This window comes from Paroedura picta, chromosome 18 (assembly GCF_049243985.1).
Source record: "Paroedura picta isolate Pp20150507F chromosome 18, Ppicta_v3.0, whole genome shotgun sequence".
NCBI lineage: Eukaryota > Metazoa > Chordata > Lepidosauria > Squamata > Gekkonidae > Paroedura > Paroedura picta.
The window spans coordinates 11524232-11538127 of NC_135386.1; the positions used below are offsets into that span (position 1 = coordinate 11524232).

Here is a 13896-nt window from a genome sequence, read left to right on the forward strand (position 1 = left end):
CTTCAACCTCTCGGGAAGAAGATGCCACGTTTAGATCCTGGCAGGATCAAAGCCTAGCCCTGGCTACAGGAAGGGGTGGGGCTCAGTTCACTATAAAGTCCTGCAGCTGAATCTCTCTCATCCTTTGCTGGCTCAGCATCTCCTGTCAAGCATTTTATATCTTGACCTGTTTTGATTTGGATAGTAGAATATGACTAAGCTCTAGCCATTTTGGATGCCTGTAGTCTTCTGGTTCTGCCTTGATCACTGGATCTGTGTTGCTTGTTCTGGCCTGTCTGTGATCCTTCAGCCTTGCTGCCTGATGAGAGCCCGAATGGGACAGTGTGTGTGAAGCCTTTCTACCACGTGACTTTGACAATAGTGATGTAGAATTGTGTACAAATGCTGGTGGGCAAACACTGCTTCAGTGCTTCTTTTCCCAACCTCAAGGCTCTTGCAGTTAAAGCACTCTTCCTGATGGGAGGTGGATTCAGGCCGAGGGAGGGAGATTAATTTAATGAGTGGATGTGATAAAAAGAGATCTACAGTTGCTTGAAAACATTCTGGCATTTTATTTGAAGAATGATGGCCTCTTAAGGGGTGCTTTTTAATCCCCCAAACAAACCCAGATGACAGGAGAGCAGAATATACACGAAAGATCTATCTGTAAGAACTGGTGCAGCCTCTTCTTGCAGCCACTGAAGCATGGGGATAATAACACCGGCCTCCAAGGATTCTCTTTTTAGAATCTTTAAAACTAAGGTGAACAAATTCCTTTGAAGTGCTATGTACAACTACTACGTGCTATTATATCAGAGCACATTTAGAGTCCAAGGTCTTAAAGGTGCCACTGGACTCTAAATTTGTTCTGCTGCTTCAGGCCAACATGGCTTGCCGTTTGATGCTATTATATCATCCATTCATATATCTTACCAAAGGTTCTTGCAGAAAGATTTGATCTCGCTGAGCCAAGAGGCATCCCTCTAGTTTTAATGGGGGCAACAGATCTTGCTCAGGTTCATAGTACCGCTTTATCTGCCAGAGAATAGACAGGTTTGTTTGTTTATTTATTATATTTGTATGCCACCGCTCTCAGCCTGCTGTCTTGCGGCGGGTAACAACAGTAAAACACACAATAAAATCATATAAAAATACATACAATCTATAAACCCCCAGAATCCTAGCCCACATCCCATACCCAACCCCACCAGACAGTACCAGATCCCACACCCAAATCTCCCAGGGTGATGTCACAGTGAGAAGGGGCAAGATCTTTCGTCAGCCTGACCTCAACTGAAGGCCCTGCAGAACAGAGTTAGTTCTGGCATGACCCTCAGTTCTTCTGGGAACTCATTCCCCAGGGCTGGAGCCTGGTTGAGGCCAGGCAGACTTTTAATGGACCAGGGATCACAAATCTCTTTGCACCACAGAGCCCTGTGAGGGGGCATAGGGAGACAGATGGTTCCTCAAGTACACCAGGCCCAGATCGCGTACAGTACAGCCTTAAAGGTCAAGATCAGCACCTTGAATCTGATCTGGTAGTTAACTGGTAACCAATACAGCTACCTCAGTGCCGGGTGGATGTGTGTTCTCATGAGGACTCTATCAGCTGCATTTTGTACCAGCTGAAGCTTCTGGGTCAAAGCCAAGGGAAGGCCCACATAGAGCAAGTTACAGAAATCCAGCCTGGAGATGACTGTCAGGTGGATCACTGTGGCCAGGTGTTCGGGGGACAGATAGGGAGCTAGTAGTCTCGCCTGGGGTGGACAGAAACACATCACTTGGGCTCCCCCAGTGACCAGAGCCTCATTGCAGGCTGCCCCTATTAAGTCAGGCATCTCAGGGTGGCTTACAACAACATATAATAAAACCATATGTTGGATATAAATACTATAAAACAGGGGTAGTCAAACTGCGGCCCTCCAGATGTCCATGGACTACAATTCCCAGGAGCCCCCTGCCAGCGAATGCTGGCAGGGGGCTCCTGGGAATTGTAGTCCATGGACATCTGGAGGGCCGCAGTTTGACTACCCCTGCTATAAAACATCAAATCCATTCTAAAAATGGTAGAGCCACTGTACTAAGTAACAGTACAACATTACTTAGATTAGTTTAAAGCAGTGTTAAATAATAAGTAAAAGGAGTACCCCGTCTCAGCAGGATAGACCTGTATGGTGTTTTTGTTCTCCTGGGTGTACCGGACTCAACCATATGCCTGGCAGAAGAGCTCATTCCACCAGGCAGGGGCCAGTCAGACTACTAATTGGTTGACCAAGGGCAAACAGAGTCTTCTCCAGTCCCTGAGGTCCCAGACTGCGCATGGCCTTAGCACTAAAACCTTAAACTCAGCTTGGAGCTAGTACTGGTCTTATATGCATCCTCCATGGTGGACTTGTGCAGCAGCATTTTTGCAGATTAGAGTCAAGGGTAGGCCCACGTAAAGCGAAATACAATAATCCAGTCTAAAGGTGATGGTTGCATGGAGGACCATGGCTAGGTGTCCTAGGGCCAAGCAGGGCACTATAGTTTGGCAGAGATGGAAAAACAGCAGCTTCCGTTCTTTTTGTGACCTGAGCCTCCACAAATAAGGAGGCATCAAAACTCATGCCCAGATTCCTGGCTGTAAGTTGCATTCTGTCCAGGCCAGACCAAAAAACTGTCCATCTGCTAACACTGTTTTAAAACTCAGCTAACAGGTGTCCTGTTAAGGAGAGTGCTGAGATCCTAAACCAAGTCGATGTCTTTTTCTCATTGCCTGCCTGAAACCAACATTCCAGAGGGGACGCCATATTTGTTTGAGCTTACTACAGCACCCTGTACCTGAGACAGCAGTGTCTTCAGAACAGAACTACTCAGCTGGGAATTTCTACGCAGGACATCGTAAAAACCCTGCAAAGAGAGACATAAATAGGCAGCATTGACAAAACCAACCATCACTCCAGGTATGCAACCTCTCCTGGGCAAGTAGCCTTCCTACAACAAAAGTAGCAAAGTAGGCATGTGATATAGAAGGGCCATGGACCGGATCTCCCACATTTCTACCATGGTCAAAGCAGGGTGTATGCGCAAGACAGAGAACAGGGACACAATGAAAGGAAATGCATGTTAACTTTCCCCTACGCCAACTTAAATTACTCTTCCTCTCCTAAACTAGTCCATCCACTAAGGAAAAGATGTATCATATTGACCTCAGTCTGTCCTTCTCTATGGGGGATTAGCCTTGGGGAGGGGAGCATTTCTATCTGAGAAGCATCCCTGCCACTTTCCCTCAGATTCAACCCCACCTCCCCCAGCACTGTAGCCCTGCTCAGAACCACCTTCCTGCTCCACCACAGGACTTGCACCCACAGGAAGCACAGCAAAGACAGATGTGACAGTGGTCCCATGAAAGAAGAATCCTCACCTCATACAGTAGGAGTCTGACATCAGCCTGCTGGCTTAAGCATCGCCTCAGGCTGCCCAGGATTTCAAGGCAAAAGGCCTCATTAGCCACCGAGTTATACTGGGAGTGAACATCCACCTGGACCTGGAGAGCAGCACCAGAGAGTCAGCAAATTTGCTCTTGCTTACCCTAATTAAGACTGAAGTCCTACACATGCCTGCCTTGGAAGCAAGACTTGCCTGGACACAGCAAAACTGACTCTTGAGCAAGCCTGCCAATTGTATAATGATTTTAAAGTCTTACTAGGGGCAAAACCTGGGGCACCCAGGAATGCACAGGGTGCTAGGATGCAGGCAGGCCGGAAGAAAGAGAGGGAGTTATAAAAAAGAAGAAAAAGGCAGAAAGTTAAAAAGAAAAAGTGAAGAAGAAAGAAAAGAGAGAAAGGAAGGGCGGAAAGAATGTCAGGAAAGACAAAAAATAGATAGGAGGGAAGAAAATGGCAAAAAAGAAAGGAAGTTAGACAGGAAAAAGGGAGGAATGGAGGCATGAAAGGCAGGGGGGGAAATCGACAGGGAGAAAGGGAGGAAGCCAGAGGAAAAAAAGAAGCCAGAAAACAGGAAAGGAAGGTGCAGCAGGCAACCAGACATTGCTGAGCAGGATCAGGCCATTGGGCCCCATGCTCCCTGTTGTCCCAGACTTCCAGGATGAAAGAGAAGCAAGGTGAAGCAAAACAGCAGGCCTTGCTGCACAGGATCAGGCCGCTGGACCCATGTCCCTGGCTCCTCTGGAGGACAGCATGTGGCATTTCCAAGGCCTCTCGCACCTACCCCAGTACTGGGCAAGCTGAGAGGCCTCTGGAGGCTGTTGCGGGCACAGTCACTCTGACATGTGCTGTTTTGGGGGCCTTCCCCCCTGGACCCGGATGGCAGAGTCAAGGTCTGCACAGGCCGCAGCGGGGCCATTCGAGCGGCGGACAGCATTTGCAGAGCCTTCCTGTCCCCCCCCCCAAGTTGGGCAGGCGACGCAGTGACCTCTCTAGACCGCTGTGGGCCATCCTGCCCGTGGGTGGCCATTTCCTGTCCTCCTGTCTCTACGCCCAAGATCTTGGGCTGTGGGCAGCCTTGGAGGCCAGCCTCCCACTCCCTCCCTCCCTCCTTCCTAGCCATTCCACTTGACTGGCTTACCTTGGGGAGGCAGGACAGCAATGGGGGGGGGGGGGAGAGGCCTTATAGGCCAGCCTCTCCCTCCCTCCCCACTCAGCCATCTTACCTTGGGGTTGTGGGCCAGCACAGCTGCCATCCTGCAAGTGGAAGTAAGTGGGGGACGCAGTGGGGGGGGGGCAGGGCATCCCTTACCTGATTGGTCCTCTGTGGTCGAGTGATGCCTCGGAGGGCCAATCAGGTAGACTGTGTGTCATCCTTTGGATTTCACTGCTTATGATAGTCAACAGTTCCTCAATCTGCAGAGATGGGGGCCTTTTATGCAGAAGATTTTCCTATAAATTTGGGGGAGCACCCACCCACACCCACACCCACACACGGGCTTGCGGGAGAATTTAAAAACTTTTTAAAAAATGGAGGGGGGGGGTGTCAATCCGCCCCGAAAACAAGAGCAGTGTCTGTGCAGACAGATGAAGCTCCAGTGGGGCAGGCCACATGGGAGCCACTGCCCTGGATGTGGTGAAGCAAGCAGAGAGCAGGTGAGTCACAACTGCCGCAGCCACATGGCTGGGGTCTGAGCATCAGAAATCAGAAGACAAAGCAAGGAATTTTCCCATGAGTTTGGCATGGGCCATTGCTTGCCAAGTGTGGTCCCATCTTTGGACACTTGTAATTGCAGACTGGGGCCACGTGGAGAATGGAGATTGTCTCCAAACTTCAGGGTCTCCACAGGGTGGGAGAAAAAAAAATTAAACCTGTGAAAACGGAGAGAGGGTGTCAATGACCCCAAACAAGAGTGTTGTCTGCGCATGTGCAGGTGCTTCTCTCTGGGAGCCATCCCCATCGAGGCCCACAAGCTGCCACTGCTGATGTGGGTGGTTGGGGCAGTTGCTGCCTCTGCAATGGAGATGGCAAAGAGACCGCGTGGACGGGCAGGGAAGCAGCTGGCGCTGGAGGCCATGAAGTGCCCAGGTGGGTGCCCAGAAGTGCAAGGGAGGCGCAGCTCTCATAATTAAGCCTGGAAACTGGTCAAGGGGAGCCACTGATGTTCGGGCAGTGATGCTGCTGGGCAGATGGGTAAGTGCTGCCACGGAGGATTCTTGATCCTGAAGGTTGTTGATTCTGAGTCATGAGACCTAATTGGGTTGGACCGCACTGCAACCTGCCCACCAGTATTGCTTCTTCTGGAACTGCAAGCCCAAAAGATGGCCACCACCCCATTATGCCCAGTCCTAAATGCTCTCTGGCCTTGAGACCATCAGAACAGCCATGGAAAGCTGACCACCAAACACAAGCCAAGTCTACTAAGAGAATAAAGGTGACCTTGGGAGCTTGTTCAATTTCATGGTTCATTCCCACAAACAACACTGAAGGACCTGAGAGGAGACTGTATATGCTGGCAGGAAAAATGGAAGCTTCTGTAAAGAGACATAAAGCTTACAATACAGGAGGTCAGAGAGAGGGGAGTGACAGTAGGCATGGGGTGAGAGTGACAGGAAGAAAAGGGGTAGGGGGAGGAAGAACGATAGAAACTGAGAGAAGCAGGGGGAAAGGATAGGAAGCAAGTGTGTGTGTGTATGTGGAGGGGGGGATTGGGTTGTTGCTCCTGCAAGTTTCTTGATGCTCCCTGCTTGACTAGTTCTATTTGTTGTGTATCTTGTTGCAAACATTTTGAACCTGCACTGCCATTTTGTTTTCTCATTCCCTCTAGATCATTTTTGTGGCTTTGTGTCTTCCACCCTATCCAAGCACTAGCTGGCATTCTTCATTAGAGCGCGAAGGTGACGGCTTTCTCCTGTTGTTTGTCCCCTGCATCTAGCATTCAGACATGTTGCCTCTGTACATGAAGGTTCCATCAAGCTTATAGCTACCATCATCCCCTATGAATCTGCCTGACCTTCTAAAATAACACATCTCCCTCAGAATATCTTCTGGTAGGCCCATTATGCACAGAGTGGAAGGTCCACATTCAGGGTGGAATGGCGGCGGCTAAAATCACCAATTATGCACGCTGCAGGCAGCAACTGGGCGCAGAGTCAACGTATGCCGCCGAAAAAGCCACGTTAGCGAGATGCGGAAGAAAGTGGAGCTTCCCAGGACCAGGGCGCAACCAGAAGTGGCTCCGGAGTAGCCGCGTGCATAATCGGATACTCTGGGTTTTGCCGCCGTTGCGTCCCGTCCCGTGCATAAGTGGTTTGCCTTGCTTCTTCCTCTTCCGTGTTCTCTATGTGGCCGTTTCAGCGGCCGTGCATAATAGGCCGTAATGAGTTCAACAAGCCACATTTATTTCTTATGCTTTTGTGTGTTTGTGTGTATAGGCAGCAGGTTAAACAGGTGCCTTGGAAACTTCTGAATTGCACACATACCTGACTTGCACCGATTGCTTGGCTGCAGCTGGAGGAAGTCAGGCTACCCAGAATCTTGAAATTCTTCAACAGTAGCAAAAATCCAGCAACTGCTGATTTACGAGCATCCAGCTGCCTGTGAGAAAGAAAGCGGAGGGGAAATAACTCCTGTTGGAAAATCTGGAATATTTTCTCCTCTGCTGTATACTGGGGCAACAACGAGCACAAACATGCCAATTTAAACTACCCATGAAACTTGGGAGTGAAGCCCTAGCAAGAAAAAAAAAAGACTGGGGGGGGGGGATCAGAATGGATTGAAAGCCATTTTAAACAAATAACCCTTGGTATTTATTTAAAATTTTCAATTCCATTAGATTTTTTAAAAATAGAACTTCATGCATTTTATTCATTGTGACAGGATAAGATCAGACTATCAGTCCAACGGCTAAATGGTGTCATTTACTATGTCATGATGAAGCAGCATTCTATCTTTAGCGGTCTTCAAAGAAGTGACCTTGCTTCAAGGAAGTGATCCATGAATGGACACAAAAACAGCTGGACCAGAAATTCATTAATTTCATAGCTGCCTCTCTTGCCTCTGAGCCCATACAATTCTGTAGTGTAAAAGGTACCTGGACTGAAACGGTTTTAGACTGGATGCATTCAGGTAACAAAAAGTTTGGTTGAACTGGGAGCCAATTTTGTACGTGTGCCTATTCAGGAAACTGGAACATTTTAAAATGGGAAATTATGGTTAGAGTGTTAGAGATTGGATAGTCTGTCTCCTCCTTCATATTCCAGCACTCACCAGATGCAAGATATTTCACCTTCTTTCTTGAATGTAGTGGAGTCTGCAGTTTCTTCAAAGTGAAGGATGAATACATATACAGCACACTCGGTATTTATAACCGAGAAAGTTGAAGCTGAGTTTAATAATCATTTACATGTAGATTTCTTCAAGTTAACCTTATATAGAGAGCCAGCTTGGTGTAGTGGTTAGGAGTGTGGACTTCTAATCTGGTGAGCTGGGTTTGATTCTGCGCTCCCCCACATGCAACCAGCTGGTGACTTTGGGCTTGCCACAGCACTGAGAAAACTGCCCTGACCGAGCAGGGATCTCTCAGCCTCAACCACCTTACAGGGTGTGTGTTGCGGGGAGAGGATGGGAAGGAGAATGTAAGCCACTTTGAGTCTCCTTCAGGTAGAGACAAGCAGCATGTAATAGCCAACTCTTCTTCAGTAATCTCAGGGCTCCCTCAGCCTCACCCACTTCACAGGGTGTCTGTTGTGGGGAGAGGAAAGGGAAGGCGAATGTAAGCTGCTTTGAGACTCCTTCGGGTAGAGAAAAGCAGCATCTGAGAACCGACTCTTCTTCATAACAACAAAAGCCATCCCCTCCGGAGAGCGGCAGAGAGAGAAGAAGGAACAGTTAAACTGCACACACGCAGAGGGGAGGGGCTGATTCCGGAGCAGAGCCTTGAGACCCCCCCCCCCTCCTGGAATCATAGAAATTCAAATTAGATTCCAGGTATTTTCCAACAAATCCCCTTATCAATGGGCCTGATTTGAATCAACCAAATTTAATTTCATATGCAGTTTTTCAAAACTGCCTCTTGGCAAAGGCTTTGTTAAGATGTCTGCTGCCATCTCCATTGTTGGGCAATACTGCATCTTGGTAATCCCTTTCTCATTCAGGTCTCTGACTGCATGACATACGATATCTATATGTTTAGTATGTGTTTCTACTTTCTCAGAATGCACCAATTTCAAACAACTTTGGTTATCTTCCATAATCTGAAAGGGTTTTGATTTGGCATTCTCAGTTCTTCCAAAATCTAGTTAACCCATATTGCTTCCTTGGATTCTTCTGCGGCAGAAATATGCTCTGCTTCTGTTAAAGAATGCTCAACAAAATCCTACTCCAACGTACAGTTCCAATCCCATAAAGAAATGCAAACCTATTGGTAGATTTCTGATCTGTTTTATCACCGGCCCAATCTGCATCAGATTGGGATCCCTTGCTGCTGGCAGCTTTAATTTAAGGTCAATATTTTACAACTCTCTTCAGAGCAGTTAAGTCTCTTTAGGTAGGTGAAATCACCTTTATACATAGTATCCCCACTGCAGATGCAAGTAGTAGCTAGAAATAATAATTTACCTTTAACATTTTGGACAGTTCATTGTTAGGTAGATATTTACTCTTATCCAATTCTGATTAAAAAATTAGTATACTTTGGAGTTGCTACAACATTAGCCTCCTTGAGACCTGAAAATTCTATTAGGCCTATGATTTTCTGCCTTTGATTAAGGAGAAAACTACCATTTTCTCTTTCTGTTTGGATACACAAATAATAATATACATTTCCCAGTCTTCTACTTATCTAAACATACAATGCTGTTTGTTTTCACTACATACAATTAAATCATCTACATAAATTAGTACATAAGTCATTCTCTCATTTTGTAATCTTGTGAAGAGACCTGGATCTGCTTTACTTGGTATAAAACCTTGTTGTAAAAGCATCTTGTTTACCTTCTCATTCCAAGCTCTGGCACAGCAGTTCTCAACCGCTTGCTTGTGGCGACCCTGGCGGTGGTGGGATCGGTGCGCAGGCACATAACAGTTGGGCAGCATGGAGACCCTGCTGCCTACCGCCATCACCCGCTGCCCGCCTGGGGAAGCCCCTTCCCCCACAGAGAAGGCCGGGGAAGGTGACAGCAGCCAGAAGCGGCAGCAGGAGACAGCAACAGGAGGCAGGCAGTGGGCGGTGGCCGAGGAGCCATGGCAATGGCCGTCTCCATGCCGGCCCGACTGCTGTGCGCATTAAAGAACTTAGAGCACTGATTGAAGGAGTAGAGAAGCCAAAACAGTTCTGGGGACCAAACTGATGATAAAAAAACAAACAAACAGGAGATAGAAGAAAACTAGACAAAAGATTCAAATGTTGAACAAGAGGTGGCTGACTTAAAGGATTGGAAGAAACTGGCGGAAGAAAAGTTTGAAACTCTGGAGACACAAAATAGGTCAAGAAACCTGAGACTGAAAGGGGCCCCTGAAGAATTTGGTCCACAAGACCTACAGCTACACGACCTACAGAATTAAAACAAGACTACTTGCTTGATGACGAATCTGAATAGGAAAGACCTTCCGGATCTTCTCAAGAGCTGCACTCCAAAGTAAATAACCAAAGAGACCTGACAATCAGTTTTGATAGTAAACAAGCAAGAGATGCAGAAATTGATTGGCATGAATCAGTGTGGCCAGGTTAAGCCTAGATAGATGGGCTTGGCATAGATAGAAAAGATCTTGCCTCACAACTGCAGACACTTGACCAAGGCAAGAGAAGCATCCAGCAAGACACCCAGACTCTCCATGAGTCAGCCAACGAGAGCTGAACCCCATACAGAGCTGGAAGGTGCAATTTGTTCAGCAAAAAATTATGTTTAGGATATACTGGATATATTGGACACCACAACTCTTTAGTAAAGTGTCTAGCTGTTGGCATTGTAACTCACAGGACATATCTCTTAAACGTGTACATATGGTGTCATTTGGGGGTTTTGGCAGGAAATTATTACTCTTCAAATTTGTATTAGAATGCCCACTGATTTTTGAGGATTATGTACTTTTAAACCAAATTACTGTCTCTTGGACATTAACCAACAAAAATGGACCCTCTGTGCCCTCATTACAGCTACATTAGAACACTGGAGACATACATTCTATGTACTATAAGCTGAAAGCTATAAACTTTTAATGTAAACTGCCCTGAGCCGTGAGGGAGGGTAACAAACAAACAAATAAAATGCCGGCTTCCTGTAAATCAAAGGACTGAGGACAACGGCATATGAAGACAACTGCATTTGGACATTTTTTGATATCTGGAAATATTTAGCAGAAACGTATGCGTAGATCTTCGGTTGTTATATTTGACTTTCAACTTTATATATAGCTCCCCCCCCCTTTGACTTTTGAGGGGTTTTCCATTTTGTTTTGTTTTCTTCTGTTTCTGAAGGAAATAATTCTTTTTAAAAGGCAACTTACCCTGAAAACATTGATTTGCGTAGAACAAGGATCAGGGAGTCCCTCATGGACAGGCTTATTTTGAGCAGGGGCTGGAACAAAAAAGGATGGAATAGACCAGAATGTGTACTTGATCAACAAAGGCAGGAGGAAGAATACTAGGAAATCCAGAAAGAGAGGGGTTAAGAGAAAGTCATCTTTTCAGAACGACCAAAGAGTGGATCAATAACAAACTGTGTGCAATGAAAGAAATGCTAGTTGTACCCTCAGAAACTTTTCCTATGACTCTGACATGCATGCCCCTCCCCTTTGGAACACAATGCTTTACCTGCACAGCCTTCAGGAGGCCCTCCACTGTTGCAAGAGGGAGAAAAGACAGCTGATCAAAGGCATCTGTGATTTTGGAGGAAGAATTCTGAAGGACGAGGGGAGCATGGGAGATGATGCTGGACAGCAAATCTGAAAGAAGAAAATAACAAGTGGAGCTATGGCCTCCAGAAGGTAAGACTTATCCTGCTGTGGCATTCAGAAGCTAGGAAGAGTGCAGGCCAGAGTATATATTTGACACACCAAGGGGTGAGTGTTTATGAGACCCTTATTTTTCAAGGACAGGCCACTAGGGTTTTGGAATGAGGAATTATTATCCCTTTGAAGCAGAGAAGGAAGCAAAACTAAAGAGCAGCTTGACAATGTAATGGGTTGCCCACTGGGTCATTTCACCCTTACCTAGGTAGTGGTTGATGGGAGACCCAGCACTGACGATGACTCTGTTGAGGACCTGCTCCAGGATCTCCCTCCTGATTGGCTCGTGGACCTGAAAAGGGGCAAGACGCATGACAGAGAGAAAGCACCCACAAGCAAGCGAGAACAATTTTGTCCATAATTTCAAGAACTCAACTCCCCATGTATTTCTACTAGACTTGCAGAACATTCATAACGCCATAAAAAGTTTTAACTAAAAATAATTTCCCATAGATGACCAACCTTTCCGGAAGTAATAGTTTAACTTAACTTATTTACAATAGTCTCTTGTCAACACTGGAATAGAGAGCATCCTTCTTCACCCCAGACCCTATGGAGTGTTTCAGTGATCAGGCAATTTCATGTGACATTCCACACATATACAGTGGAATGTGATTTAAGCCTCACATTTATCCAGGTACTGGTCCCCAACTTAATTTATAAAGTCCATTTCTCAACACATGCATGTGCATTAGCTATATCATGTGAACAGAGCTATGAAGGAGGGGGTGGGTTGCCTGCTTTCCCTGCCATTTCACAAGCTCAGACCAGGTCCTGGGGAAGAATTCTCTTTTTGTTCTTTTTTCTACTTGGCTTTTTCATCTACTGGAAAATTATCCAAGCATTTTTTTTCTAGTTTAAGATTTTAGTTTTAGTCATTATTTTAGTCATCATTTTAAGTTATCAAAACCTGGAGTGGAGGAATGCTATGTCTACACTGTCCTGGAACCTTCTGGTCATGCCCATGGGGAACTGATACAGACAACCCATTCACAGACTCCCTTTTCCACTGATACAGATTCTTAAAAAAAATAAGGCTATGCAATAAAACAACTGAGAGGCTAAAGTATATTTTGAAAACCAAAATAAGAATGAACAAAACCTATGCTATGGAAAAAGTTAAGTCTCTTGAGAGTTATGATTACTGCTCTAGACTAGCCTCCTCCTAATCAGCCTTCCTGGATGGGGTAACTCTGGCTTTCAAGCCAGACACAAAAGCAAAATTCTCAGCCCTCACTGGAGCTTTCTTATACATCTGAGGGACCGCCTGCTGCTGTATGCCCCCCGCAGGGCCTTATGCTCTGCAGGTACGAATTTACTGGTTATACCTGGCCCCAGAGAAGCGAGCCTGGCCTCAGCCAGGGCCAGGGCCCCTTTGGTCCTAGCCCCAACCTGGTGGAATGAGCTCTCAGAGGAGCTGCGGGCCTTGCAGGAGCTTTCTGCATTCTGCAGGGCCTGCAAAACAGAGCTCTTCTGCCAGGTTGTTGGATGAGGCGGGGCCATGAGGACAATCTGGCCCCCCTTACAGCAGCGAAGACCAATTAGCTCCCTCTGTCTCCTCCCCACTCTAGAATGGGTTATCGAGGGGTAGTATAGGTAAGGCTTGAGTTTCTTTTTTACTGCATCTTGTTTTATTGTGCTTCATGTTTGTGCGTATTGTTGTTTTATGGGTTTTACTAGTAAAAAAGCCCATTGTATCCAGAAGACAATGGGCGCTAGCAGGCAGGGACCAGAGCGAGGGGCAGGCGAGGGACAGAGCAAGGGACAGGCTACCTGAAAGAGGAGGCGGGTGGCGGCTCCTCGGCGGCTCCTGGTTTTTGGTGGGGAGTCCCAGGCGTGGTGCGCTGGGCTGCGGCGGCTCCTGTGCGTTTATTTGATCTTCTGCGGCTGGGGGGGGGTGGGTTCTTTCTGCTCCTTCTAGGAGGCCACGCCCGCGGATCAGGCCGCGCCCGGCCGCACCCGCGCCCGCGGGGCCGCGCCCGCGGGGCCGCGCCCGCAGATCGGGCCGCACCCGCGAGCTGCACCCGCGGATCGGGCCGCGTGGGCGCGGCCTGGCCCTGATTCCCTCTCGGCGGCTGGAGTCTCGGCGGCTGGAGGTTCTCGGCGGCTGGAGTCTTGCCGGGGGTTCCCTCAGGGGCCGGCCTGACACGTCAGGCCGGGAGCAACTGCGAGCCGCGCTGTGCGCGGCTCGCAGTTACTGGGGCTGGGAATCAGAGGGACCAATCGGCAGGCGCGAAGCGCCTGCCGATTGGTCCCTCTGATTGTCTGTCATGAGGAAGGGTCCAATCCGGACCCTTCCTCATCCCGGACACATCCCGCCCCAGAACCCCTTACTATTTTATTTAGTCCGTGGCGCCCGCGGCGCCACGGGCGGTGTACAGATTGTATGGTTTTATTGGGGTTTTATGTGTTGTAACTTGCCCTGAGCCTCTGGGGAGAGGCGAGTAATAAATTAAATAAATTTTTAAAAATTACAAAAATCAT

General features: G+C 47.5%; 1 protein-coding gene across 8 annotated transcripts in view; it reads right to left on the minus strand.

Annotated features, from left to right (window-relative positions):
- The window catches only part of FANCI (FA complementation group I), a 62970-nt gene that overhangs the window by 26184 nt on the left and 22890 nt on the right, over nt 1-13896 (minus strand). For 7 of the 8 annotated variants that reach the window (XM_077317895.1, XM_077317892.1, XM_077317894.1 and 4 more), the window contains 7 exons: nt 11617-11704; nt 11219-11349; nt 10912-10982; nt 6888-7002; nt 3383-3505; nt 2800-2868; nt 913-1014 (listed from right to left, as the gene is read on the minus strand). In XM_077317895.1, coding sequence (XP_077174010.1) covers nt 913-1014; nt 2800-2868; nt 3383-3505; nt 6888-7002; nt 10912-10982; nt 11219-11349; nt 11617-11704 — 699 coding nt within the window. The remainder of the gene's footprint in view (nt 1-912; nt 1015-2799; nt 2869-3382; nt 3506-6887; nt 7003-10911; nt 10983-11218; nt 11350-11616; nt 11705-13896) is intronic. The other variant, XM_077317893.1, reaches the window with a different exon arrangement.